The 27,503-nt window shown below is 44.3% G+C and overlaps 4 protein-coding genes across 6 annotated transcripts in view; 1 reads left to right on the forward strand and 3 right to left on the reverse strand.

The window, feature by feature from the left end:
• Nucleotides 1–3,662, reverse strand: part of mcm2 (minichromosome maintenance complex component 2) — a 20,003-nt gene extending 16,341 nt beyond the window's left edge. The window contains exons 1-2 of one of the 2 annotated variants that reach the window (XM_061219908.1): nucleotides 3,589–3,662; nucleotides 1,945–2,111 (exon numbers count right to left, since the gene is read on the reverse strand). In XM_061219908.1, the coding sequence (XP_061075892.1) occupies nucleotides 1,945–2,111; nucleotides 3,589–3,594 (173 nt within the window). In that variant the 5' untranslated portion in view covers nucleotides 3,595–3,662. Of the gene's footprint in view, nucleotides 1–1,944; nucleotides 2,112–2,756; nucleotides 2,781–3,588 lie in introns of those variants that run through there. The other variant, XM_061219907.1, reaches the window with a different exon arrangement.
• A 607-nt stretch (nucleotides 3,663–4,269) lies between these two features.
• Nucleotides 4,270–8,465, reverse strand: ccdc51 (coiled-coil domain containing 51). 2 transcript variants are annotated; one of them, XM_061219024.1, is made up of 4 exons: nucleotides 8,172–8,465; nucleotides 6,646–7,013; nucleotides 6,268–6,432; nucleotides 4,270–5,787 (listed from the first exon to the last, which is right to left on the reverse strand). In XM_061219024.1, exons 2-4 carry the CDS (start codon nucleotides 6,967–6,969, stop codon nucleotides 4,963–4,965), a joined length of 1,314 nt encoding a protein of 437 aa, XP_061075008.1. In that variant the 5' UTR covers nucleotides 6,970–7,013; nucleotides 8,172–8,465; the 3' UTR covers nucleotides 4,270–4,962. The 2 variants fall into 2 exon arrangements, with proteins under 2 accessions (XP_061075008.1, XP_061075009.1); XM_061219025.1 differs by lacking the exon at nucleotides 8,172–8,465 and adding an exon at nucleotides 8,008–8,064.
• tma7 (translation machinery associated 7 homolog) lies at nucleotides 7,422–11,255 on the forward strand. Its single transcript, XM_061219028.1, has 5 exons — nucleotides 7,422–7,485; nucleotides 8,296–8,382; nucleotides 9,671–9,726; nucleotides 9,908–9,995; nucleotides 11,014–11,255. Exons 2-5 carry the CDS (start codon nucleotides 8,367–8,369, stop codon nucleotides 11,046–11,048), a joined length of 195 nt encoding a protein of 64 aa, XP_061075012.1. The 5' UTR covers nucleotides 7,422–7,485; nucleotides 8,296–8,366; the 3' UTR covers nucleotides 11,049–11,255.
• LOC133109616 (deoxyribonuclease gamma-like) lies at nucleotides 11,190–26,776 on the reverse strand. Its single transcript, XM_061219026.1, has 10 exons — nucleotides 26,666–26,776; nucleotides 23,632–23,717; nucleotides 23,353–23,441; nucleotides 22,627–22,713; nucleotides 20,199–20,311; nucleotides 18,427–18,539; nucleotides 14,092–14,249; nucleotides 13,488–13,584; nucleotides 13,330–13,396; nucleotides 11,190–11,647 (listed from the first exon to the last, which is right to left on the reverse strand). The coding sequence occupies exons 2-10, from the start codon at nucleotides 23,710–23,712 to the stop codon at nucleotides 11,487–11,489; spliced, it is 966 nt and encodes a 321-aa protein (XP_061075010.1). The 5' UTR covers nucleotides 23,713–23,717; nucleotides 26,666–26,776; the 3' UTR covers nucleotides 11,190–11,486.
• Between the last annotated feature and the right edge of the window lie 727 nt (nucleotides 26,777–27,503).

Here is a 27,503-nt window from a genome sequence, read left to right on the forward strand (position 1 = left end):
CCACACACACTGCCCCACACGCACACTGCCCCACACACACTGCCCCACACGCACACTGCCCCACACACACTGCCCCACGCACACTGCCCCACACACACTGCCCCACACGCACACTGCCCCACACGCACACTGCCCCACACGCACACTGCCCCACACACACTGCCCCACGCACACTGCCCCACACACACTGCCCCACACACACTGCCCCACACGCACACTGCCCCACACACACTGCCCCACGCACACTGCCCCACACACACTGCCCCACACACACTGCCCCACGCACACTGCCTCACGCGCACACTGCCCCACGCACACTGCCCCACACACACTGCCCCACACGCACACTGCCCCACACACACTGCCCCACGCACACTGCCTCACGCACACTGCCCCACGCACACTGCCTCACGCACACTGCCTCACGCACACTGCCCCACACACACTGCCCCACGCACACTGCCCCACGCACACTGCCCCACACACACACTGCCCCACGCACACTGCCCCACACGCACACTGCCCCACACGCACACTGCCTCACACGCACACTGCCCCACGCACACTGCCCCACACACACTGCCTCACGCACACTGCCTCACTCAAACAGCCCCAGAGAGGAGGACGACCCCTTATCTCTGGGATAAAGGGTCAGGCCAAACACGGGCTGTGGAACATACACACACGGCATGTCTGAATATGCGCAAATGAGCACCATAATTCATTGGACAGCAACACATTTTGTTATTTTGGTTCTCTAGCACGGGGTTCGATAATGAAAATCAGGGTGAAGTGCACATTCAGCTTTAATTTGAGGGTATTTTCAACCGCATCGGATGAACAGTTTAGAAATTAGAGCCTTTTGTACATAGCCCGCCACCATTTTGGGCATCAAAACAATATTGGACAGTATCATTTGCATGCAATGACTGCTTGAAGTCTGTGACGCATAGACATCCCCAGACGCTGGGTATCTTCCCTGATGATGCTCTGCCAGGCCTGTACTGCAGCCCTCTTCAGCTCCTGCTTTTAGCTTTCAGTCTCCTCTTCAGCATGTAAAATGCATCTTAATTTGGATTCAGATCCGGTGATTGACTAGGAGTGCCACAAATTTTCCACATTTTGGCCATCAAAAAGAAAACCACTTAGTTGCAGTATGTTTCGGGTCATTGATGTAGTGCCATCCAATAAGTGAAGGAATTTGGTTTTATCGGAGTAGTTCATATTTTACCTGCCTTAATACCTTAATATTTTAATGTATTAAGAATAACATTGGGGTATTAAGAATACTCTTTTTCCAATTTAAATTACAGCCCTATTATTTAAACCATAGGCCTATGTGTTCTAGCAGTCACATCCCTTATCTGAGGATCACCCAGTCTTTCCGTCTTTTTGGTGTTGGTCTTAAATTTCATATTTAAGTATCCTTAGTGGCCCTCCTTTCCCAGAATCCATTCTCAGGCCAAATATGTGGGCCAACCAGGTGGTTTCAACTTGATGGTGAGGGGTTCGGTCGCAGATATTTACATGGATGTAACACCTGTATATTGTGCGCGGATGCTCCAGGCTTGCATGTCATTAACTATGTGAAACTGTGCTACTCTGAGACGCAGGATAACAAATCAGCTTGTGTCATATGACCTCATCAGTCTTTTTACGTCATATTGTATTATTTTCAATAAACACTCTTCACAGCAGTGACCCAGTCACAACAATTATTAATAATTCATGGACTGCTCCCGAGTGACGCTACAACTCCCAGCACTGTTGTTTTGCGGCACACAGTGGGCTTCATCTATCTACATCTACATCTATGCTTTAATGTCCAAACGCTCCTCTTATTTCTAAAACAACTGCCAACCGCAGTCGTGTCACTGAGCACAGCCACACAGCATGACCAAAAAATGGGCTTCACTTTGTGAACAAATCAGTGCGTAATGTCACCTCTCCATGCCGTCCCCAATCAGCTCCTCCCCATCACCCTCCTCCTCCTCCAGCTGCGGGTCCAGCAGCCCCTCGGACTCGTCCTCGAAGGGAGGGAGGTCCCGGCCGGGGCTGGAGGTGAGGCCGCGGGGGGGGCTGGTGGCCATGTGGAACGACTCAGACGAATCCTGGACAGAGGACAGGGAGGTTAAACACGTTTTATCTTGTCATATTCAGCTGACACTTTAATCCAAAGGGGGCCACACTGGCTCAGGAGGCAAGAGCAGTCGGTGTGTGAGTGTGTGTACGAAAGGGTGAATGAGAAGCATCAATTGTACAGCGCTTTGGATAAAGGTGCTATATTAATGCAGACATTTACCATTTACTTAAAGTTGATTAGACTAAACAGGGGACAATCCCTGGAGCAATGTGGAGTGTTAAGGGCCTTGCCACAAAAATCTTATCGTGACTACACCGAGGCGGAAACCACCAGCCTCCTGGGTCCCAGTCATGTACAGGAGAGATGCATCGTGACCCATAAATAAAAGACGTTCGTTTTCACAAAAAAGTGTCTTGTCATTGTAGCATAATGTCATTGAAATGAATATTCTACAATGTGTTCAAATAGGCATTTTTGTGACAGTTGCAAAAAATTAAATAACTCAACGCCTGCAAATGCAGATTCAACACTTCACAAGCTAATTTTACAGTTACATGACGTATTTGTGCAAACAAAGGGAAACGAGTTCACACAAATGTATAGCTATGCATTTGTACAAACCAGGGCACATATTTAAATTATAATTTACAAAACACAAGTTGAGATGTTTTACCTGATGCATAGTAAAACATTTGTGATGTGCCTCTTACTCAGGGATCATGATGTAAATATATAGCAGTAACATTGGGGACTTCTCTCTCCCCGATGAATTAGCGAGCTAGCTAACTGATATGGAACCGTTTCGGTCAGTGCAGCGTAATTGCGCATCTGTGACGTTACGTCGCCTCTTTCACGTTTTATACAGATGGTTTAACAACAATGCGCGGTCTAAAAACTTAACTTAAATCACTCGATCATACTCTCACTTAATTTCCAGTGGTCAGACAGCACCGTATCTCCTAACTTCCAAGTTAGCTAGCTAAAGTTAGCGACGCTAGGTCATGCAGCTAACCAAATAACTTCTGGGATTAATTACATGAAGCATACAATTAACAGCTCGAACAAACATTCGTTTTCCAACCAGTTAACGACACATATTCCACAAATGTGTTGGATCTACCAGCCAGCTTCAGCTAGTCAGTCAAAAGATTTCATATTGTGGTAAACGACATAACATCTTTCCAGCAACACATATTCATACATGACGGTTAGCTAACCGTTTTGAAATCGCTAACTGGCAAGTTTTTATTGAGTTCATTTTTAAATGGACCATGCACTAAAGTTAGGTTAGTGCATGCGGTGATACAAATTTGACAACTGAAAGCAGTCGGCAACTTTTTAACGATACCCTCGTTGCTTACATTACTACTTATATAACGCCCGATTTTCACTTAAAACAGTCAGATTAAAAAACAATGAATAAAAAGCCAGCCAGTTGGATACTGTAAACCAACATATGAAGCCAAAACCGTAACTAAATATTATTAAACTAGTTATTTGCTCACCGCCATTTTCAGGTTGCTACTGTTTCCTTTTGCAGCACACTAGAACTGAACGAATTCGCGCGAAAAAATCCACGTGACATGAAAGCGCGCGAAATATTATGAATATGTAATAAAGCCACAGTGTTCCACTGTGATTGGTCCGGGTTTATGCATATTAAGCATAACTAAATGCATATTGAATATTCCTCAGTAAAAGACATCACTGCGTGTGACGAAACTTCCAGAGGTGTCTCTGCTGAACTATTGGTGCGCTTTGTGCACTTCACAAAACGTTTGCATATGATGATACATTACATTACATTCCATTATTGGCATTTGGCAGACGCTCTTATCCAGAGCGACGTACAGTTGATTAAGTTGATGATACTATAAAACAGTATCATCAGTTGACGAACGGAGGGAGGACCAATTCAAATCCAGAATATAGAATGCAGTTAAATATAGGGGTTTGCCACTGAAGGGAATAAAAACAATCAGTTAAATTTCCTTCATCTTCACAGTATAATGTTTTAATTCAATTGTTAGAACCTTTGGCTTTCTTTGTGCTATTGTTGTTGTGTTCGGTTCTTGTCGTAAATCTTGTCTGTTTTTGTCCTTGTGTTTCTATTGCAGTGTGTTATATGTGCTTTATGTGGTGGGGTCCATATGTGGAATATGAGAATGGAGGGAAGACATACAAAATTACATTCTTTTACTTTTATTATTTGTTTTCATTCATTATATTTCTCTTCAATTTTTTTCACTTTTTGTATTTCAAATATATCTATTTTTTTAAATTATTTTCTATATAATGCTATAATGCCCTATCAATACATTTTTGTGTATTGACAATTTGATCCTTTGAATGCAAACACTACAACAAAAATGAATGATGAATTTTACAAAAGAAAAATAAACATTTGCCTCACGCACCTGACAGCTTTCATATCATCTCATGTCATGCAGTTATGTGACAATTTCACATGAAGAAGCACAATTTCCCAACTTCACAGATTCTGTACCTCTAGAGGCAGGAAAAATGCCCATAACAATGTGCTGCTGATGACAGGATACAAAATCAAAACAAGCTGGTGGGTCAACAGAATCAATGCATACCACAATGTAGAAGGGTCTGCAATGAAAAAGATCTGTTGAAAAGATCCATTGGTCTAAACTGTAGTTAATATACTGTAATATAGTGCATACAAATACATTTTAAACAAATTGGTTGATAAATTTCATAGACACCACATAATTATTTCGTTTTTATTTTTTAAACATTGCTTAGTATTCAGTGCATCTATCAGCTTCCCTGTACACCAAAGAAGTGAAACTATTCCAGCAGCTCTAATTTGGCTTCTAGTGCCGTCCCACGGACTACGAGCGCAACGCTGTTCAGCTGCCTCTGAAGAGGATGTACAGCAGAGGCACAGTGAGGGCGAAGGCGCTGTAAGTCAGAACTGTGCTGTACAAGGTGCTTTGATTGATCCGGTTCCCCAGCCGCTCCTCGGTCCGGGCCAGACCCTGCATCACGTCCTCCGTGTCGCACACCAGCACCGGCGCGTCGGGGGCGCTGACCACCACCTTGTCCGCCCCGTAGTGGCTGTCGATGGAGGCCCTGACGGCCTGGAGCTCGGCCTCCACGTCGCCCACGCTCCGCTCCAGGTGTGCGAGCTGGGGCTGGAGGCCCTCTATGAGGCTGAGCTGGGGCTGGAGGCCCTCCATCAGGCTCTGAGCCTTCTGCGCGCACAGCAGCAGCTCCCGCAGAGCAGACTCAGAGACGCCGGGGGCGGGGCTCTGTGGGGCGGGGGCGGGGCTCTGTGGGGCAGGGGCGGGGCCACTTCCCGGAGCCCCGCCCTCCTGGCGGCCCCGGTCCCTCAGAGCGCCGCTCAGGGTGTGGATGAGGGAGCGCAGCTCCTCCTGCTGGGCCCGGTGCGAGCCGGCCTGCGCCCGGATGGCCTCCTGCAGGCTGACCGGGCCCTTCTGCGCCTCCAGCAGCAGGCCCCGCAGCTCCTGCAGACGCACCCTGTTGATGTAGGTGGAGCCCAGGACCCCGATCAGGGCCCCCAGGACCGAGCCGATCAGGGACCAGTTCTTGGTGCGCTCGGCCCGCGTGCGCTCCTTGTCGTGGCTCTCCCGCACGGCCGCGGAGAACAGGGAGAACCGCTCCCGCTCCGCCCCCTCCGCGCTCTCATAGGCTGTCCGCAGGCGCCGCTCCTCCTGCACGCACACACACACACACACTCTCCTTAAAAACTACGACTGTTCACTCCTGAGGCTGCCCAGGTGTGGGTGAATACATCTTTAGTGCAGTGGTTAGAGCAGCTGCCTTCAATGAGAGTTTTAGCTTTTAACCGCCGCGGCTCCTCTGTATCATTTTATTGGGCTAACCGTCTCAGCACGCTAACCGTCTCAGCACGCTAACCGGCTCAGAACGCTAACCGTCTCAGCACGCTAACCGGCTCAGCACGCTAACCGGCTCAGCATGCTAACCGTCTCAGCACGCTAACCGTCTCAGCATGCTAACCGTCTCAGCATGCTAACTGTCTGAGCATGCTAACCATCTCAGCATGCTAACCGTCTCAGCATGCTAACTGTCTCAGCATGCTAACCGTCTCAGCATGCTAACTGTCTCAGCACGCTAACCGTCTCAGCATGCTAACCATCTCAGCGGGCTAACTGTCTCAGCGGGCTAACCACCTGCAGCAGCTTGTGTTCTACGGTGGCCAGCTCCAGGTAGTGCGCCTCCTCCCGAGACACGCGATCCAGCCGGTCCCGCACCTCCTTCAGCCTCCCCTGCAGCGCCTCCACACTCACATGGGCCTCCTGCACCATCCCCCTCGCCACCATGAACGCCTTCTCTGCCTGAGCGAGTACACACAGTGCAGTTTGTAAGTATTGGGACAGAGACACCACTTCTGTTCCTTTGGCTCTGTACTCCAGCACATTGGATAGGAATGGAAACAATGAACATGGGGTTAAAGTGCAGACTGTCAGCTTTAATTTCAACTGTACATCTATTATGTCCAGATATCTGTGTAGGCGTCACAGACTGTAAATTAAGACTGGGTGACTCACCTCTGTGACCTTGGTCTGCGCGTCCCTCACCTCGTTTAAGCCCACGAACTCTTCGTACTTTACCCACCAGTAGTTGGCCGTTGCCGAGGCGGTCGTCGCTAAACTCTGCCCCCACTGCTGTCCCAGCTCTGTACCCTTCTGCAGCGCGGCCACTGCGCGATGTTTAGCATACGCTGCTTTACTGGGTTCATCTTTTGGGCTTTCATGGGGGGTGCAGTAACCTCTACTGGCAAAGATTTCCGCTCTAAGCTTGCCAGGGAGCTGAACAAGGAAAGAGCTTGTACCATAGCTCCGTGATATGACCAGAGATCCCCTGTATTTCATTGAAGAATACCCTCACGCCGCCTTAAGGACACTTCTGCTGACACCTGTCGAAATAAAATTGCATCAATGTTGACATGATGCCTCAACACGTAACACAGCATTTGGTTAAGTGTCATGAAGAGATCTAGGACGAAAAATTAGGGTTTTATGAAAAACATCGGGCTGTATCCGATGTTTCCTATAATTTATACATTCCAACTAGCTTTGCCTACATTCAAAGCTCGCGGCTCCAATTTATCTAAAAAAAAAAATATTGAAATATATATAATTTAAGTCCATATGTCAAACTCCATCAGAAAAGAATAATAGCAACACATGTATGCTATATCTCCAAAGTGGGGCATCATTTATTTAATAATATTTTTTATTTTATTCATTAATTGCAAAATTAAACGTTGCTTGTTGCCTGTTGCTTGCATGGTGAAAAGCGGAATCAAAAGGCTCGGCATCGGGCACATGCGCAATTCGCTTATAACCATAGAAGAGTCAGTACGCGACCGTTTCATCGCCGTTCTGGTAGGTCGAACCGAAAACCGATAGTCAACCCCGTTACAAACTGAAATATTCGGCTAAAACAATTATGTCATGAGGAGAGTTACAATTTCAAAGGGCACCCACCATCTGCTGGATCAGTCTGCCGGACAGTATTACACAATGTACCGGTTACTTAGCTACGCTAGGCTAACTAACTTATAGTTTGTATATAGCAAGCAAATCATTTGACTAATTGATTTTTTTTTACGTGAGCTACCTAAACAAGTTAGGTTGCAGCTAAATTAGCTTGTTAGACATCCTATTTGCTAGCTTTACATGAACTAACTTAAACATTCAGAATTGAAATAGCAGAAGACCACGCGGATGTCAATCTGGAGTTGTCACTACTGTAATAAATGTTTCGTGATGCACGTTAATAACGGGCGAAGAACATAGACTGTAGAAAGAATAAGGCGAAGAATCACATTTTGTAACTGTTATTAGCTAGCGAACAAATTAACTTCAAGTAGTTGTCATAATAGTATAATTTGGCAAGTAACATACCCGATGTTTACCCAGCTATGGATGAATGAATGTAGCTATATGCTATCTAGCTATGTGTCCAGCCAGCTACCCTTCATCCTTGTACAGCTAGTATGATTGCTAGTTTTCATGAATTCATGAGATGGCGCTGAAGCACTGAAACCAATATAAACAGAAAAACATACCGGTTAGCTACTCAGTGTCCTCAAATTCAACTTGACATAATAGTAGTGGTCTTCGTTAGCTTCTGTGCTCCATTTGACAGTCACATTGTATTCAGGCGCGTAATGGACATTCTTTTCCGGTTAGAACATTGGGTCCTAACAGCGCGGAGCTTGGATTGGGAGCAGTGCATTTTGCCTAGCTAAGTAAACGCCGACATGTCTGGAAGAGAAGGTAAGAAAATAGAACTATTGTCTTAAAAATTAACAATAAACACCATTATTGTTTCTAACTGTATGTCTACCTTGCATCTTAGATTTTATTTAGAAATATCAGCTACCTATCTTAATTATCTGGTTCATTTTAGCAGGCGGTAAGCTTTTTGGGCTATAGCTAGCTAGCTATCGTAGTTATGTTGTTACGTTAATAAATTGATGTGCCTATTGTTCCATTCCCGATCCAAATCCGTATTCTAACTACAGTAAAAACGGGGGGGGGGGGGAAATATTATATTCGAAGAGCATTTTAAGTGACGTTCTGTAAGTGAGTAGCGGCGTTATCATCAGCGGCCTAGAATCACTTAAAGATGGAGTAGAACTGAACTGGGACTGTCCGATTATGCGGCGTAGCCAATATCAATTTAGCTCTGATAGTTGGCGGTGCTGTAACAACCGTTCGACATTCTGTGCGCAAAGGCTATATAGCCGGCTACTCGTGTTGCAAAACGATTTAATAGGATTATGATAATCCTTTCTGATATAATTTATTTGGATCTATTGTAGATCGTTCCATTTTTAGAAATGGCTGGCTAACTTAATCCCCAATCTTGTCAATCTTTAAAATGGCTTTTGTTTTACAGATGCCCACATCCCTAACTATCACTAGCTAGGTGACGTTAGTGTACGCGAAGTATTACATGGTAAATGGTAGGAATTTATATAGGAGCCTTTATCCAAAGCGCTGTACAATTAATGCTTCTCATTCACCCATTCATACGCACTCACATACTGACGGCGATTGGCTGCCATGCAATGCACCAACCAGCTCGTCAGGAGCATTTAGGGGTTAGGTGTCTTGCTCGGGGACACTTTGACACATCCAGGGCGGGATCGAACCGGCAACCAGACGACTGCTCTTATCGCCTGAGCCAATGTCACCATACGTAGTGATCTAATTGTCAGTCAGTTATCCAATTGAGATTAAAAATGTGTTGCGTACGCACCAGCACTGGGTAATCTGTAGATGGCTTCACCAATTGCGAACGAGAGACCTGGTTCTTTTATTTACTGCGCACACTATACATTAATCATATTGCATAAGCAGAGGCTATTATTTAGGGGGATTTAGAAAGCTCCTTGCTCGAGATTAGTCAGAATTATTTTCTATCTGTCAGACCTACACCAGCTATCTGTTTTAAAGATTTAAGGCTGTGCTGCTTTTACAATCTATTCTCATTGTTACAGAGCTATAGCCAGCTATTTACTCTGTGATGTTTTATTTTTGAAACTCCTTCACAATTCAGGTGGGAAGAAGAAGCCTTTAAAACAACCCAAGAAGCAGTCAAAGGACGTGGATGATGTATGCAATGCTTTCATTATACAATTCTATGCAATGCAGGGCTTCAGAAACCTGTATTATAATTCACTGTTTGCCTAAGATGGCAAACTAAGAAAGCATTAATTTACATGCTGATGGAGGTACACACAAGTTCATATGGACCATCGCTCACTACATGTCTTCTGTGGGGTTTCCTCTGCAGGATGATGCAGCCTTCAAACAGAAACAGAAGGAAGACCAAAAACAGATGGAGGCAATGAAGGCAAAGGCTGCTGGGAAAGGACCCCTAAGTATGAGAGAACTTCCTGTTTGCGTTTAATGCATGTAATCTGCAAGTGGGAACTTCCTGTGTCCATTTAATACATGTAATCTGCAAGTGGGAACTTCCTGTGTCCATTTAATACATGTAATCTGCAATAGGGAATTTCCTGTGGCCATTTAATAAATTTAATCTATAGCAGAATTGATACCTTACATACCTATGTCCATTAAGTAATAATTTACTCTGCAAGATTGTTGATTCTCCTGATTTGTACGATAGGTCTGCAAGTATATAAGTGAAATGTACAGTAATTTATTGTAAGTGAAAATGTGACCGTAGTATTCTTCTGTGTTCTTGCTCATTGTTCTTACTGTTCTGTATCCAAAATATCAATTCAGGTATTCCACATTCTTTTTAGATGCAAAGCACCTCCTGCACCTGGCCTGTAACTTATTTTGTCTGGAATTGAATGTATAGAGCAGAGTGAATTTACAGCTGCTGTCAGAACAAATGTCGTAATTTAAACATAATTTGGATGGCAAGAAATGCCGTTTTTTGTTCAAATTATAATTTAGAAAAATGATACTTTGAAAGTGTAACCTAATGGTGACATGTTTGAATTTGGTGACTTTCACGCTGATCAAGACCTGTTTATTGTTATATGTAAATGTATAATTAATTAGTTCTCTGTGAGTCTACCAGCACTAAAGCTGCAGCATCATGGCCTAAATCTCTGAACCAACTGTTAATGAGAACATTCTCTCTCCTTAACATCAAATAAGTAATATTAGGTATTGAAACTCACAGGACGCTTCAACAGAAGGGACAGAATAGTTTGAAAACTGGATATTACATTACATTAATGGCAGACGCTCTTATCCAGAGGGACATACAGTTGATTAGACTAAGTATCCTCATTCTTAAGAGTTCTTAATTTGGTGGTTTCTGCTTATTTAAATGTTACTATTGGTTACAGTCTTTCTCTCTCCAAAGTGGAGATATTTTGACTCTTGATTAATTATGACTTTTGGTTTCGTTCTCCATAGCTAGTGGAGGAATCAAGAAGTCTGGGAAAAAGTGAGATGGCATCACACAGAGACGACAGCTGCATTCTGCCCAAGACCCTGCTCACGATCTCTCAAAATGCACTGCTTATTCCCATGGGGTCCATTGTAAAATAAAATCACAAATAAAATAAAAAAAATGGAACAGAGAAGTTACCTTTGAATTTAGTTTTTGTTGTTATTGTAAAGATGAAACCTGGAAATAAAGTTTTGTAACTACTGTGCCTTTGTGTCTTGCATTCAATTATTGGATGACGCTTAATGTCGCTCAATGATAAACCACAGCAGTGAACAGGAAAGTGGTCTTTCATTATCCCTTTTATGGATTTTCTCCTGGTTACCCCTTTTCCTACGTAAAGAAAGGACCCGTATGTTCATCAACCAAATTAATTGAATTATCAAGGATCAAACCTGATTTGCCATGTAATGTTTTTTTCTTTTTAAAATGCCAAAGCTTATTGATTTTTTGCTCGAAGGTTTGTAAGCTGCAACTTTAACATTTGTATCTCCAGATTCAGCTTCTCTCTTTCTAATAGAAGGTTCCCTCTCTGCAGGTCCATCAGGTCCTCATTGTCGGTGTTTGTTTTCTCCTGGACAGGATCTTCATTTCCAGAACCTGTGAAAAGAAGTACATTGTCTTTAAATGACGGGATCTGTCTGATCTAACATTACATTTACATTACAAGAATGTTTGTTGTTCTGTTTCATATACATGGGTGAAATTGGAGATGGATAACTGGACATCATACTACCCTGACACACTTGGGCTACGGCCCCTAACCATCATACTACACTGGTACACTTGGGCTATGGTCCCTAACCATCATACTACACTGGCACACTTGGGCTACGGCCCCTAACCATCATACTACACTGGCACACTTGGGCTACAGTCCCTAACCATCATACTACCCTGACACACTTGGGCTACGGTCCCTAACCATCATACTACACTGGCAACACTTGGGCTACGGTCCCTAACCATCATACTACCCTGACACACTTGGGCTACGGTCCCTAACCATCATACTACCCTGACACACTTGGGCTACGGTCCCTAACCATCATACTACACTGGCACACTTGGGCTACGGTCCCTAACCATCATACTACCCTGACACACTTGTGCTACGGTCCCTAACCATCATACTACACTGGCACACTTGGGCTACGGTCCCTAACCATCATACTACCCTGACACACTTGGGCTACGGTCCCTAACCATCATACTACCCTGGCACACTTGGGCTATGGTTCCTAACCATCATACTACCCTGACACACTTGTGCTACGGTCCCTAACCATCATACTACACTGGCACACTTGGGCTACGATCCCTAACCATCATACTACACTGGCACACTTGGGCTACGGTCCCTAACCATCATACTACACTGGCACACTTGGGCTACGGTCCCTAACCATCATACTACACTGGCACACTTGGGCTACGGTCCCTAACCATCATACTACACTGGCACACTTGGGCTACGGTCCCTAACCATCATACTACCCTGGCACACTTGGGCTACGGTCCCTAACCATCATACTACACTGGCACACTTGGGCTACGGTCCCTAACCATCATACTACACTGGCACACTTGGGCTTCGGTCCCTAACCATCATACTACACTGGCACACTTGAGCTACGGTCCCTAACCATCATACTACACTGGCACACTTGGGCTACGGTCCCTAACCATCATACTACACTGGCACACTTGGGCTACGGTCCCTAACCATCATACTACCCTGACACACTTGTGCTACGGTCCCTAACCATCATACTACCCTGACACACTTGGGCTACGGTCCCTAACCATCATACTACCCTGGCACACTTGGGCTACGGTCCCTAACCATCATACTACCCTGGCACACTTGGGCTACGGTCCCTAACCATCATACTACACTGGCACACTTGGGCTACGGTCCCTAACCATCATACTACACTGGCACACTTGGGCTTCGGTCCCTAACCATCATACTACACTGGCACACTTGAGCTACGGTCCCTAACCATCATACTACACTGGCACACTTGGGCTACGGTCCCTAACCATCATACTACACTGGCACACTTGGGCTACGGTCCCTAACCATCATACTACCCTGACACACTTGTGCTACGGTCCCTAACCATCATACTACCCTGACACACTTGGGCTACGGTCCCTAACCATCATACTACCCTGGCACACTTGGGCTATGGTTTCTAACCATCATACTACCCTGACACACTTGTGCTACGGTCCCTAACCATCATACTACCCTGGCACACTTGTGCTGCACTTACTCAGGCCCCCAGGCACCCTTGTCTTCAGCTCCAGCTCCACTGGGTAGTGATCACTCACATCAAGAGCCTGTCGGAGAAAGTGCATCACATCACTCAGGTTTTGTTGATCATCATCCCCCCCCCCCCACACACACACACACTGCTGAGGGGGACCTCACCTCTTCCACTGTCAGTCCGAATGCTTCCTGAAAATTGAATGGCTTGGCAGAGTTCGGCACCACTGCATTCAGCATGTCATCTCCATAAACAACAATCCTGCAGGATTTTTTGCATATTGCAAATTACATGACAAATAATTCAATATGTGTTAAAAGTACAATAGGTACGATTTTTGTGTTAAAACATTGTTACAAGATCGTTGTAAATCCCTCCTGTCATTGAAAAAGGCTCACTGACTCATCCTCTGCCTGTGTTTGTTCGGGTTTCAAAATATACATTTGACGGGCCGGCTTGCTGTACCAAAAAATTGTACAGCTGTACAATAATTCAAGCTCACTGGTTGAAAATTGGTTCTAATTGCCACAGCCAATGGCGTTGATGGGTGTGACCATAAACCAATCAACGATAGACCATACCGGCACCGCGTCGCCCCGTTCACAGAGAAAGGGGAGGGATAAACAGTGAGGGTTTGTTGCCACAATTATCTTGACCGTTAGTAGTCCGAAATGACCTATTGTACCTTTAAATGTTCACTCAGTTTGTTCAATTTCAATACATTGCATTCATTTCAAAGTTGAAATTTAACACAATTTGTACATTCACCTATCGTAGCTGTGTGTATTCTTTATACTTGCTGTAGTATCCACATCATCTCCAATCAGCCAATGGAAATTCTTGTCGCTACGGATACGGATTCCCTTCATTTTCTTATTGGATAGGTAACTACCATCAGCGTTGAAGTCCCCCAGGAACATAATGTTCTGAGAATGGAACACTAGGTTATTAATACAGTACAATCTTCAGTGTGAAACTGACAGAATAGATTTTGCTCTGATAAGAATACATTTGGTAACTTTTGAACTCATAAACTCTTATTTGTTTAATGTACACAAAGCATTTTACAGTGTAAAACAAACTGGACACTACTACTTACCAATAAAAATGCAGCTTAGCAAGGTAAGCACCAATGCACTTTGGAATATACAGTGGTGTGAAAAAGTGTTTGCCCCTGTTTCCTGATTTCTTTTTTTTTTTTGCATGTTTGTCACATGCTTTTTCACACAGGGCCATGTAGGTTTGGATTTTTTTTCTCCCTTAATAATAAAAACCTTCATTTAAAAACTGCATTTTGTGTTTACTTGTGTTTACTTGTGTCTGTTACTCTGTCGTGCAAACTGTTTATCATTGTTGTTTATCGCCCCCCGGGTCCTCTGGGGAACTTTTTGGATGAGATGGACATCCTCCTCAGCTCCTCACCTGTCAATGACACCCCCCTGATCCTCCTGGGTGACTTCAACCTCAACTCAGAGTCCACCCAGTCTACCTTTCTCTCCCTCCTCTCTTCTTTTGACCTTACCCTCACTCTTTCCCCTCCCACCCACAAAGCAGGCAACCTTCTTGACCTCATCTTCACAAGGAGCTGCACAACAACCAACCTCTCTGTAACACCACTCCATATATCTGACCACTCCTTCATCTCTTTCTCTCTTCCACTCTCCTCTAACACCCATCCATCTCTCCCACCATCCACTGTCACCTGTCGACGGAACCTACGCCACCTGTCTTCCTCCACCCTCTCATCTACAATCCTCTCCTCCCTACCATCTGCGGAGTCTTTCTCTCGACTGTCTACCGATGATGCGGCTACAACTCTCATGTCCTCCCTCTCATCTTCCTTTGACTCTCTGTGTCCCCTCACCACCAAACTAGCTCGGGCCTCCCCCCCCAGTCCCTGGCTTTCTGATGCTCTACGAGCTGTCCGAACCGAACTGCGGGCGGCGGAGAGAAAATGGAAAAGGTCCTGTCTCCCCAGTGATATGGCTTCCTTCCATGCCCTCTTATCATCTTTCCATTCCTCTGTCTCTCTAGCTAAATCTTCCTTCTTTCACTCGAAAATTAACGCAGCCGCCTCTAATCCCCGCAAACTGTTTTCAACTTTCTCCTCTCTTCTGGCCCCCCCTCCCCCCCCACCCCCCTCATCACTCACACCTGATGACTTTGTCTCCTTCTTTGAAAAGAAGGTCGATGCTATTCGCAATTCCTTCTCCCAACCCTCCACCCCTGCTGACCCTCCTACCCTCCCCAACTCCCTAACCTCCTTTTCTCCCCTCTCTGACGCCGACACGCTGAAACTCCTTACTTCCCACCGCCCAACCACCTGTCCTCTTGACCCCATCCCCTCTCCCCTCCTACAATCTATATCTGAGGACATTCTCCCTTTTCTCTCCTCTCTAATCAACACCTCCCTCTCTTCCGGCACCATGCCCTCTTCCCTGAAGAGGGCCAGAGTCACTCCCCTCCTCAAAAAACCTACTCTCGATCCCTCTGCCCTGAACAACTACCGGCCTGTCTCTCTTCTTCCCTTTCTCGCTAAAACCCTGGAACGGGCGGTCTGCTCCCAACTGTCCACCTATCTTCTCCACAACAATCTCCATGACCCCAACCAGTCTGGCTTCAAGAGTGGCCACTCCACTGAAACCGCCCTGCTCGCGGTCACTGAGGCACTCCTCTCTGCTAAAGCAAAATCCTTCTCCTCTGTCCTCATCTTCCTCGACCTGTCGGCCGCCTTCGATACAGTCAACCATGAGATTCTGCTCTCATCGCTGGCTGGGATGGGTGTCACAGGTTCTGCACTCGCTTGGTTTTCCTCCTACCTCTCTGGTCGCTCCTACCAGGTGACTTGGAGGGGCGCACTCTCCGACCCTCAACCCCTACGAACTGGAGTCCCGCAGGGCTCGGTTCTTGGGCCTCTCCTCTTCTCGCTATACACCATGTCTCTTGGTTCTGTTATCTCTTCCCACGGCTTCTCTTATCACTCCTACGCTGATGACACCCAACTCTTCATTTCCTTCCCCCCTGACACCCAAATCACCACACAGATCTCTGCCTGCTTGGCTGATATCTCTGCATGGATGACTTCCCATCACCTGAAGCTCAACCTTGCCAAAACTGAGCTTCTCTACATCCCTGCTAAGTCCTCTCCGTCAATCGACCTCTCACTGACTGTGGAGGACTTTGTAGTTTCCTCCTCCCGTACGGCAAAGAATCTTGGGGTGACTCTTGATAACTGCCTCTCCCTGGCTCCACAAGTATCCTCCACTGCCAGAACCTGCAGGTTCTTTCTGTTTAATATACGCCGCATCCGTCATCTCCTGACGGAGAAAGCCACCCAGCTCCTAGTCCAGGCGCTCGTCATTTCCCGCCTGGATTACTGCAACTCCCTCCTAGCCGGTCTCCCAGCGTGCGCCATCAAGCCCCTCCAGCTGGTCCAGAATGCTGCAGCCCGCTTGATCACCAGTCAGCCCAGGTCGGCTCATGTCACCCCGCTTCTCATTGGCCTCCACTGGCTTCCTATTGCCGCACGCATCCGATTCAAGGCCCTAGTGTTGGCATTTCAGGCTGCTAAGGGGACTGCCCCACCTTACATACAATCCCTGATCACTCCCTACTCCCCAGCTAGACCACTCCGGTCTGCCAGCTCAGGTCGCCTTACGATTCCCTCTCTACGGGCACCTGGCGGTCGAGCTGCACGTTCACGCCTGTTTTCCGTTCTGGTTCCTCAGTGGTGGAATGACTTGCCTACCACTGTCAGGACAGCAGAATCCCTCCCCCTATTTCGACGCAGACTCAAAACACACCTGTTCAAACTCTACCTTAGTCCCCCCTCCTGATTTACCCCGCCCCCCCCTTCTGATACCCCTATCCCTGTCTAACCCCCCCCCCCAAAAAAAAAAAAAAAAAAAAAAAAAATTGCACTTATGATGACGACTATATGTTTACAACAGCAGTCCAGGTGTATTTTTCTAGTTCTGGATGTGATGCTTTGACTTGTGGTAGAACCTATGCACCTGTAAGTCGCTTTGGATTAAAAGCGTCTGCCAAATGACTAAAATGTAAATGTAAAAATGTTGTCTTTGACTAATATTTAAATTTGTTTGATCTGAAACATTTAAGTGTGACAAACATGCAAAAAATAAGAAATCAGGAAGGGGCAAACACTTTTTCACACCACTGTATATACAACAAGTCCAATTTGATATTTTAAACAGGTAGTACTGTGACTAATAGGGTTAGCAACTCTATCTCTGCTTCTCCTTCCAAGCACATTGCACTGGTGATAATTTACGATTTAGCGTGTGTGTCAAATGGTAACAGCTGCCAACTGTGTCAGGATGGGAGTTGACACTACACTGCCATAATTACTCTTTTATGTCTCACTCATAGAAGCATGAGGTTTACCCACAGATTCTTTACATTCACCTACAATTTTCCATAATTTCAACACTAAGACTCATCTTTCCCTACTGTTGACATGAAAACATTCCAGTCTGATGCATCTTTTGGAAATTGTAATGCACCATGAAAAAACTTCATTGCCAACTAGACATTCCTGTTCAGGTTCAGAGCGGACAGGACTGCTGAGGTTGACGTGGTCTGGTGGATGTGAGTAGTGTGTGGTGTAGCCCGGTGCTGTGTGGTGGATGTGAGGAAGACTCATCTTTCCCTACTGTTAACATGAAAACATTCCAGTATGTTGACGTGGTCTGGTGGATCTGAGTAGTGTGTGGTGTAGCTCGGTGTTGTATGATCTGGTGGATGTGAGTAGTCTGTGGTGTAGCCCGGTGTTGTATGGTCTGGTGGATGTGAGTAGTCTGTGGTGTAGACCGGTGTTGTATGATCTGGTGGATGTGAGTAGTGTGTGGTGGATGTGAGTAGTGTGTGGTGGATGTGAGTAGTGTGTGGTGGATGTGAGTAGTGTATGGTGTATGTGAGTAGTGTGTGGTGGATGTGACCAGTGTGTGGTGGATGTGAGTAGTGTGTGGTGTATGTGAGTAGTGTGTGGTGGATGTGAGTAGTGTGTGGTGGATGTGAGGAGTGTGTGGTGAATGTGAGTAGTGTGTGGTTTAGCCGGTGCTGTATGATCTGTTCTCCACTCACATCAGTCTTCCACTTCTTCTTCACGGTCTGAAAGACGTCGTAGAGCTCATCCAGCTCCTTTGCTGAGTCATCAGGCTTGGTGTGCACGGGGATCATCACCAGGTCCTTCAGAACTGTGAACAACACACACAGTCACAACACATAGCCGCACACAATACATGGCATACAACACATAGCAGTACATAACACATAGCACACAACTCATAGCAGCACACAACACATAGCACACAACACATAGCAGTACATAACACATAGCACACAACACATAGCAGCACATAACACATAGCACACAACACATAGCAGCACACAATACATAGCAGTACATAACACATAGTACACCATACATAGCAGCACATAACATAACACATAACACACAAAACATAGCAGCACATAGCACACAACACATACAATCGCTGCTGAAAAAAACAGCTCAAGCTAGGTTTTAAAACAGCTGGGAACTGGTTGACCAATTCAGACCTGCTTCCAGCTTGACATGGTTTGACCAGCTCAAGCTCATGTTTTCAAATAGCTGATAGTTTGACCAGCTCACTTTCCGAATTGGTCATATAAGCTTAGCTGGCATGTGTCTCTGACTTTTTTTTTTCCTTATTTCTTTGCCCCACAACTCTGGTCCTCATATTGACAAACACCAATAAAAGAATCAAGACAAGATACTGAAAGCTTTCCTATACCTTTTCTCAGGATGCAATACATCTGACCATACATAATCATAAACAGCTGAGAAGCCAATTACATTTGGGCCCCTAAAATGGAGGGGAATACGTATAAAAAGGGATGTAATTCTGACACAGATCAAATTAAAGGTGACAGTCTGCATCTCAGATTCATTGTTTAATTTCAAAACCAATGTACTGGAGTACGGAATCAAAAGAACAAAAATTGTACTGCTGTGTAAATGCTTATGGACTGCACTGTGTATACTTTTTATTTCAATTAATTTATTCTCATGTTTCACCATTTTGAATCTCATTAGGTGTCTAAATTATTGGCATGTCTAACATTTATTGTAAATAGAAACCAAGAAAAATTTTACTTAATTAATTTAATCTCGGTTTAAAGGAACAATATTGTTTCATTCCATCACTTCCTGTATAAAAATGAAATAATGAGCATGCATCAGCCACTGTCACTTAAGAAGAGACAGATGGTAATTGACCATCACAAGTCGGGTAATGGGTACAAATAGATACATAAACTGTACCACTTAGCACTACAAGGGCAATGGTTGCAAACTTGCGTGAAAGACAACGCAAGTGCAGGTTGTCCCCACAGACAGTGAGGAAGATGGTGAGGGCGGCCATAAAGAGCCCCAGGATCACAGTGAAGAATAGTAGAGATGGTTGCATCTTGGGGTCACAAAATCTCATAAAGAACCATAAAATAGCACCTCCATACCAACAAACCCTTTGGAAGGTTTACTGAGCACAATAAACAAAACCAAGCATCTGGAGTTTACCAAACCTAATTGGAATTATGACTGGAAGAGAGTGCCATTATGGTCAGATCAGACCAAAATGTAACATTTTGGCCATACACACCATCAACATGTATGCTGGCAATGCGGCGAATGCATACTGTATATTGAGACGGACTTCATGCCAACTGTCAAATATGGCGCGCTGTCATTGATGTGTTTTGCTGCCAGTTGTCTCGGGACACTATTTCAGATCAATGCAGAATTTAAATGCACACAAATTGACCTAATCATTTGGTTTAGAACGAAATTACGTTATATATTGTTTGTCTCTTACCTGTGTTCAGGCAGGTGAAGCGAAGAATATATGGCTCTCGAGCAAAAGCATCCTCATCTCCCACCTGGCTGTCTTCATACTGGTAGGAGCCCACTAAATCCACTATGCCATCCCTTCCACACAGGAGAACATGAATGTGTTAGTATTAGCGATTGGAACCTCAGGCATGTCGCCGTCAAGTGAAGGTGAATTTCAGCAGCTGGCCTCCAGGGGTCCCTGTTGACTCTGTTCAGCCTGTTCAGCCTGTAGGCAGGTCAGGGTCACAGACATGAGTCTGAGGCTTGGTTTCATTCCAGATTATACGCTTTCTTCCTGGCGCTTTCTTCCTTCCCTTGCTCCAAGAGGGGAATCCCAGAAATGCCAGCATTAAATATGGAGGCCACACCAAGTGGGGTTTGCTTCCAAATTTTGAAAGGGGAGGGAACAGATCGTCTTGTGTTTTTGGGTGAGGTCAAGAATCAACACTAGTGTTTTATGAGACTGGCTGGTGTGTTTCTATTATCATAAAAATATGCTATGATGGTAGTTATGAATTATTAATGGGAAAAGAAAATACGAATCAAACCCACCCTGGGAGTCAGCAGAGGTGTGGCTGTGTTGTGGGTTGACCAGCAGAGGGCAGTGACACGCCCATTTCCCTGACACACTAGAGCCAGTCAGCCACAGTCTGCAGGCCACTGGCCACTGCCTGCACAGTCTGCCTTTGAAAGTCATTTCCAAGTCTGAATTTTCAGCTTTGCACTAAAAAATTAATACAAACATATTGAAGACGTGTCCTGCATTTGTCTTTCTGTGATATTGAGAAGGTATTCACGCTTTTGTTTCTTCTCAGCTCAACTGTTGTAACTCTGTATCGGTCTGATCCACCAAGCCCTGTCACACCTGATCCAGGTACAACATTCTACCGCAAGATAACTCATTACTGAGTCCTGAGTCTCTGCACTGAAGCACAAGCAATTGCTTTAGAATTGATTTTACAACTGTATCAATTACTTCATTAATATGCACTCAGTGAGCACTTTATTGCGTATTTATTAAACTTATTAAATTAGCAGTCTTCTACTGTTGTATCCTATCCACTTAGAGGTTTGTAGCATTGTATGTTCAGAGATGCTCTTCTGAATATCACTGTTATAATGTGTGGTTATTTGCATTATTGTCACCTTCCTGTCTGCTTTGACCAGTCTGGCCCTTCACCTCTGACCTCTCTCATTAACAAGGCGCTTTTGCGTGCAGTACCTGGATGTTACACAAACCACCGTGTCTGGCACCAATAATCATTCCATGGTCAATATCACTCGAGATCACATTTCGGCCCCATTCTGACATTTGGTATGAAAAACAGCTGAACCTCTTGACTATGTCTGCATGCTTTTATGCATTTAGTTGTTAGTTTAGTTGATTCAATATTTGGATTAACAAGCCGGTGTACAGGTCTATCTAATAAAGTGCTATATATATTAAATTATTATTGAAGAGGTTTTATTGTACAGATAGACTAGATCCTGTAACTAAGCCCTTGAGTGTTCCAGAGTCCATGCTCATAGGAGACTATACTGGAAGTCTTTCCTGGAGCAGCAAATTCAGTGTTTTCTTTTAAAATGCATATTTTATTAACTTACTTTTAACTGTGTATGGTATTTTTATTTTACCGTAGCTCTTCTATGTTTTATTGTTATTTTGTTGTTGTTTTTTGTATTATTATGATTGTTTTCCCAATTTCATACTTTTTTTTATACATTTATTTGAACCTACTGATTCACTTTGATTCAAAGTGTCTGTGAAGCACATTGTTTTTCTTCATTCTGATGGTTGATGTGAACATTAACTGAAGCTCCTGACCCTTATCTACATGATTGTATGCATTGCACTGCTGCCACACAATTGGCTGATTAGATAATCGCATGAATAAGAAGGTGAAATAAAGTAAACATGTTCCTAATAAAGTGCCCGGTGACAGTTGCTCAGGATGCTTGTTCTCCACTGATAGATACAACTGAATGCCTCCTGTACACCAGATGGGTTCTTCATTTTGTAAGATAACAGGATTTGTGCAGCTCTCATTAAGTGATTATGTGTGAACAGCTGAATTGGAAGTGGATTATGATCAGGGGTTCATCCAAGAGGTCAAATTAACTAGAACTATTGAGTTTTATCAAATTATAACTGTTTACGTTCAGGACTCAAACTATACAATTGGCTGATGTGGCATTGTACTGGGTATTAGCAGGGGTTTTGAATCAGAGTTTGTGTATTGATTTAATACAATCTTTTACAATCCAGAACTGCAGGATAATTACCTTTACAATTACAATTACATTTACCATTTACCATTTAATTTAAGTGCATGGAAAGGAACAATAAAACAGAATCATCTCCTGGAATCTAAGACGAGCCTGTCTGTGGTTTCAGAAGTGGGAAGAGTTACCTGTACAGAAACATGAACTGTTCCTTGTACTTGGACCTTCCCAAGCGGCTGCTGATCTTTAAGTTGTAGTGATGTCGCTCGTTCGCCCTGTTGAGACACGTACACAAGACCCTCAGGAGCTGAATGCCAAATGCAGGTACCCACATGTTGAGATTCCATTTTACTTAGATAAACTGTTTACACCGCCATCAGGGAAGAGATATAAGCTCCCACCATGGAGCTTATAACATTGGCCAAAAATGAAGGGACTCCTAACTGTTTAAAATAACCGGAAGTATAAAGAGAGCTGTAGGTCTTAAGACATCACAGCTGTGCTTCGGCAAACCTGACTAAAGCACAAGGCCAGAACTAAAATCCGACCGCATATCCATTATGCATTTTTATTCACACAACACAAGAATCTTGGAACATTAGTTCATAAATAAGATGAGTTTGCCAGACAACAAAAAAGTATGAAGGTAAAAGCTATTTACACTCAGGAATTCTGCAAAAGTAGCCTTTACTTCATAAACACTGCTGTACGTGTGCGTTAGGTAAACGGGCGATGTTATATTGTTGAGTTTCCATAAATTGTCTAGAACGCCATATCGGCACCGTCTCTTCCCTTTCTTCAGGTGAGTCTTTTGTTTTGATTTACCCAGGTGAAGATTCTTTACTTAAAAATGGTCCCGGCGGGGTAGTGTGCGTAGTAGGCTGCTGCCTTTTTGTATTTCTAGATTCACTTACTTGTTTAGCTCCTTCAAGAAGCTGACTACTGAGTTCCCACTTGCATCCACCACCTCCAGAATCACAATCATGTCATAGCGTGAGACAATCTAGAGGGAAGTGTAGTGTGGAGAACGCAACATGAAGAAAATTTCCGAAGAATTTCTGTTGTATCATATTTTGCATGTTTTATGTGGTTTATTTTACATTTTGCTGACCTTTGCTAAAGAAGTAAGTTCTGAAAGCTGATCTACCATATACTGTAGGATAGTAGTTATATAAGTAAAACATGTATTTTACCTTTACAAGAATGGATAGACAAGTAGGGTCAGAAATTTTACTCAGCCCAAATTTCTGGATGTTAAACGATGCGATCTTCATAGTGTCTGAAAGAAAAATGGCATGTGAAGATACATCTCTCTGTTTTACTGCTCAAGGCACTTTAACCCTCCCCTCCAACAAGGGGTGTGAGAACAAACATTCATAAATTTGAGAATATATTCAAGACCATTCTTTCCCTTCCTGAATTAATTTTTCTAAATAAATCCTTCTCATAAAAGATTAAAATTGAATACAGACTTTGGAAATGGACATGAAGAAAATACAAAGCACATGACCTTGGGGTCCTCAATGGCCATTACGCAACTGTGAAAAAAAACCTTTCCCAAAGAAAAACATGCCATTGAACAGTGCCGGGGATATCCAGAAGGCAGGTGTCAAGTTTCCTCTACTCCGTAAATCCACAAGAGTTAAACCATTATAATAGCACATCGTTCTGTAATGACTGTTACGCAACGCTTAAAAACATTTCAGCGCTGACAGACGTTTCACTGTGGGGTGCAGGCCTACCTAAAGCACAAGGGTGAGGCGGCCTGAAGGATGTGATCACGAACAGAGGCACTCTGTTCACTCCACTCTGAAGACGTTGGTATAATTGTCCATCTCAAAGTTGCGGTAAAGTCATGATATTGTTTTGTTTACTTTCTAAGCGTTGGCGTTGTGTGTCCTTGTGCACCTGGCTCACGCCTCTCTGGTTATTAACCTAGTGACCTGGGCACTGAGGAATTCCTCACCAATTACGGCAACTCAGGAAGGTGGACGTAATCGAAATACTGTAAATCAAAATGGAGGAGGTGTTTATGAATGTCTGAACAGGCACATTGCTTGTGTGTCTCTCACTAGTGCAGAAAGGGTTAATCGCACACGGTGGGATGTGCAGAGATACGGTCTTCATTTTCTCTGCATTAGGTTCAATTTAAGGTGGGAGTTGACTGGATGAAGATGAAGGAAATGGATCTTGCGGCCTTGAATACCGCTTAACGTTTTATTGACCGAGGCACCTCGGGAAGTCCATTCACCCATGCAGAGGCTTCAGGAATTCCCCGAACAAAGACAGACAGACATATTTATGGTTCTATATTTTTTTCCTCCTTCTTTTTAATGAGCCTGTAGTGTAGTGGGTACGGTACATAACAGGGACACGCAAGGTCGGTGGTTTGATCCCGGGTGTAGCCACAATAAGATCCACACTGCCGTGGGGGCCCTTGAGCAAGGCCCTTAATCCTGCATTGCTCCAGAGGAGGATTGTCTCCTGCTTAGTCTAATCAACTGTCAAAATTAGAATCACTACATACTCAGTTCCTACCACATATGCTAGGGGGCACTAATAGACCCCATATGATGAAATTATAAGGACGTTGGTGAACTCTCCCCTCAATATTCTGCTAAACTGTGAAAGACCATGTTCTACTGTTCACTTTCCCAGCTTCTTTTAGCTCACCATGACCTGCTCCCATCCGATTTGATGGGAACATCCTTGGATTTGGCCAGGGAAGCTATCCAACCTTCACTATTCATAGTTGCAGTCTTTTTGTGTCACAAAGCTGCAGCTTTTTATACATGGGGTGTAGGCCTCAAACCAATTCCTGTCCTTACTTCGACAGATGAGATCTAAGAACCTAAAATGATATTGAGATGTGACAATCAGGGTTCTGAAAACCACTCTCAGAATATCTTCATACTACTACACTGAAGCAATAATATCCCTGAGCAGTTTTATCCAAAATATGTAAATACAGTGTGATAAACAATTGAATCTGACCCTGTTAAACTGACATTTGTGATTATAAAAGCTATTTATTACAGACCGGAATGAATGGAATAATTTTAAAGGAATTCCATTTTAATAGTGTGTGGTTCATTAAAACTAAGAATATTTTGTAAAAAAAAATCCTAATTCCTAGTCCTGATGGGCTGTTACTCAGTACTTAATTGATTGCACAGCGAGTTGATTGTACAGCTAAATCCCCTCACCTTGGTATCATGGGCATATAGTGGTTGCTTGCTTTTAGTTAAAACCAGAAAACCAGGGTAAGGGATCCCAGATCCACAACTTTGTGTTCTCATGCCCTCCACCGCCCAAAGCCAATCCCCTGGTAATGAAACCCAGCTGTGGAATTCAACAGCTGGGAAAACAGCATGGAACATGAACGTTTGGATGGCCAGTACTGTGACCAGTCACCCCAAATGCTAAAACATGTCCTCATAAAGTCATTCATATGAGTGTAAGTAAAGCCCTACACCACACATTCAAACATGTCCTCATAAAGTCATTGTTGCACATCTCTCTCACTGGTGCACAACCTGGTCCTCCTGGTGTTTGTCACAGCCAGTTACTCTGGTTTATTATGTCAACCGTTGTATGACAGGGTGGTGTCAGACCACCATGAACCTTTTCGCCCAGGATACGTGCTGTGGACTGCAGCTGTAGCTCACACTTGACCAGCTAACTGAATCAGTACGAGCAGACGCTTGCACCCTGTAAAGGATGTTGTTGTACATCCGTGTGACAGACAAGGTGTTTTTTTTACCCAGTCAGACGCCACAGAAGCACAAAGAGAGACCAAAGAGAGTGGAAAGAATGTAAGTGGGTAGAACACCCCCACTGTGTATCTAAAGAAAGCGTGATGGTCCACAGGTTGAGGCAGGCTCTCTCTGTAATCACTGGGGCCCCAGCCGATTGCATTCTTCACTGTGCTCATTAAACATTTCTCGGGTGACGCTGATCATTAACAGAACTCTTATTGGAAAACTAAAAAGCAGCACAATATACCATAGATCTCAGGTCCTTTATAACACAATCACACTACTCTCAAAAGTATGCACGCTAATCTGACCAGAGCTACACTCCCTATATTTCTGCAAACAGTAAACAGTGCATCAAAAGATTCCTGAAATTGGAAGCCCACACTCCTCTCAAACAGGTTATGCTAATCCACTGACCCACAGAATGGCCTAGAGTATGGGGAAGGCACACATGCAGGACCTCACTTACCAGTCTAACAGGGACTGAAGCTCTGTCCACTTGGGTTGTTATGTCGCGCAGCTGTGACCATGAATCCAACGGGGAAACTCTCTTAACTGGAGCATCTGGCACCTGATTGGCTGAACACGTAAGTGACATCAGGCCCTGCCTCAATCTGTCTGCGGTTCAAAACAACCTTCTAGTTTCCTGTTGGTAAATTCCTGTGTAATGTTGAAAGGCATTATCTGTAGATCTCTCCTGGCACTGCCTCCAAACAGCTGAGGGAGGCGGGGAGACAATGTGCCAGTTCTGTAAGTTGTATACCTTCCTCCCATAAATCTACATCCTACAAAATAGCGGTAGATTAGATTGCTTAGCAGATGATACATGTGTGTGACACATATTACATATTCATTTTAAAACTAAATATATAAAACATAAACATATAAAATATAATTAAAATATGTCTGTTCTCTCTCTAACGTATACGGGGCATGAAAACGCTGTCAACCACTCACCGTTACGTACACCTGCAAGCAGGGGTGTAACCAGAGCCTAAAAAGTACTGAGGTCAAGAGACTCTGCGGGCGTGGGGTTTCTCCCTTTCATTTATTTGATTTATTTTTGAGGATGGGCGTAAATGCTGTATCCTTCTAGATTAGTCTGAACAGGCTTGTACACGGAAAGAGATTCAGAGGCCATGACGTCTGTGTCCGCAGTTGTAGTTAAGTCCCTGCCCGCGAGCATCGCACAGCCCTATGGAAACAGGGCTTCAGGAATCCGCAACATCTGCAGTGCAGCACCTTAAAATACCTCATTACGGGAAGTTATTTCTCAAATACAATTGATATATCTCAAATGTATCCCC

This window comes from Conger conger, chromosome 14 (assembly GCF_963514075.1).
Source record: "Conger conger chromosome 14, fConCon1.1, whole genome shotgun sequence".
In the NCBI taxonomy this organism is placed as follows: Eukaryota; Metazoa; Chordata; class Actinopteri; order Anguilliformes; family Congridae; genus Conger; species Conger conger.

Coding starts and splice junctions, on each gene's coding strand:
- LOC133109616 (XM_061219026.1), bottom strand. CDS start 23,712: ATGAAGATCGCATCGTTTAACATCCAGAAATTTGGGCTGAGTAAAATT. Junction 18,540..20,198: donor CTTCACCTGCCTGAACACAG/GTAAGAGACAAA, acceptor TGTTGTTCACAG/TTCTGAAGGACCTGGTGATG. Junction 11,648..13,329: donor AAGGGTGCCTGGGGGCCTGA/GTAAGTGCAGCA, acceptor TTCTTTTCACAG/GTTCTGGAAATGAAGATCCT.
- ccdc51 (XM_061219024.1), bottom strand. CDS start 6,969: ATGAAATACAGGGGATCTCTGGTCATATCACGGAGCTATGGTACAAGC. Junction 6,433..6,645: donor CGCAGACCAAGGTCACAGAG/GTGAGTCACCCA, acceptor GTACTCGCTCAG/GCAGAGAAGGCGTTCATGGT. Junction 5,788..6,267: donor TAGAACACAAGCTGCTGCAG/GTGGTTAGCCCG, acceptor GTGTGCGTGCAG/GAGGAGCGGCGCCTGCGGAC.
- tma7 (XM_061219028.1), top strand. Junction 9,727..9,907: donor AGTCAAAGGACGTGGATGAT/GTATGCAATGCT, acceptor TTTCCTCTGCAG/GATGATGCAGCCTTCAAACA. Junction 9,996..11,013: donor TGCTGGGAAAGGACCCCTAA/GTATGAGAGAAC, acceptor CGTTCTCCATAG/CTAGTGGAGGAATCAAGAAG.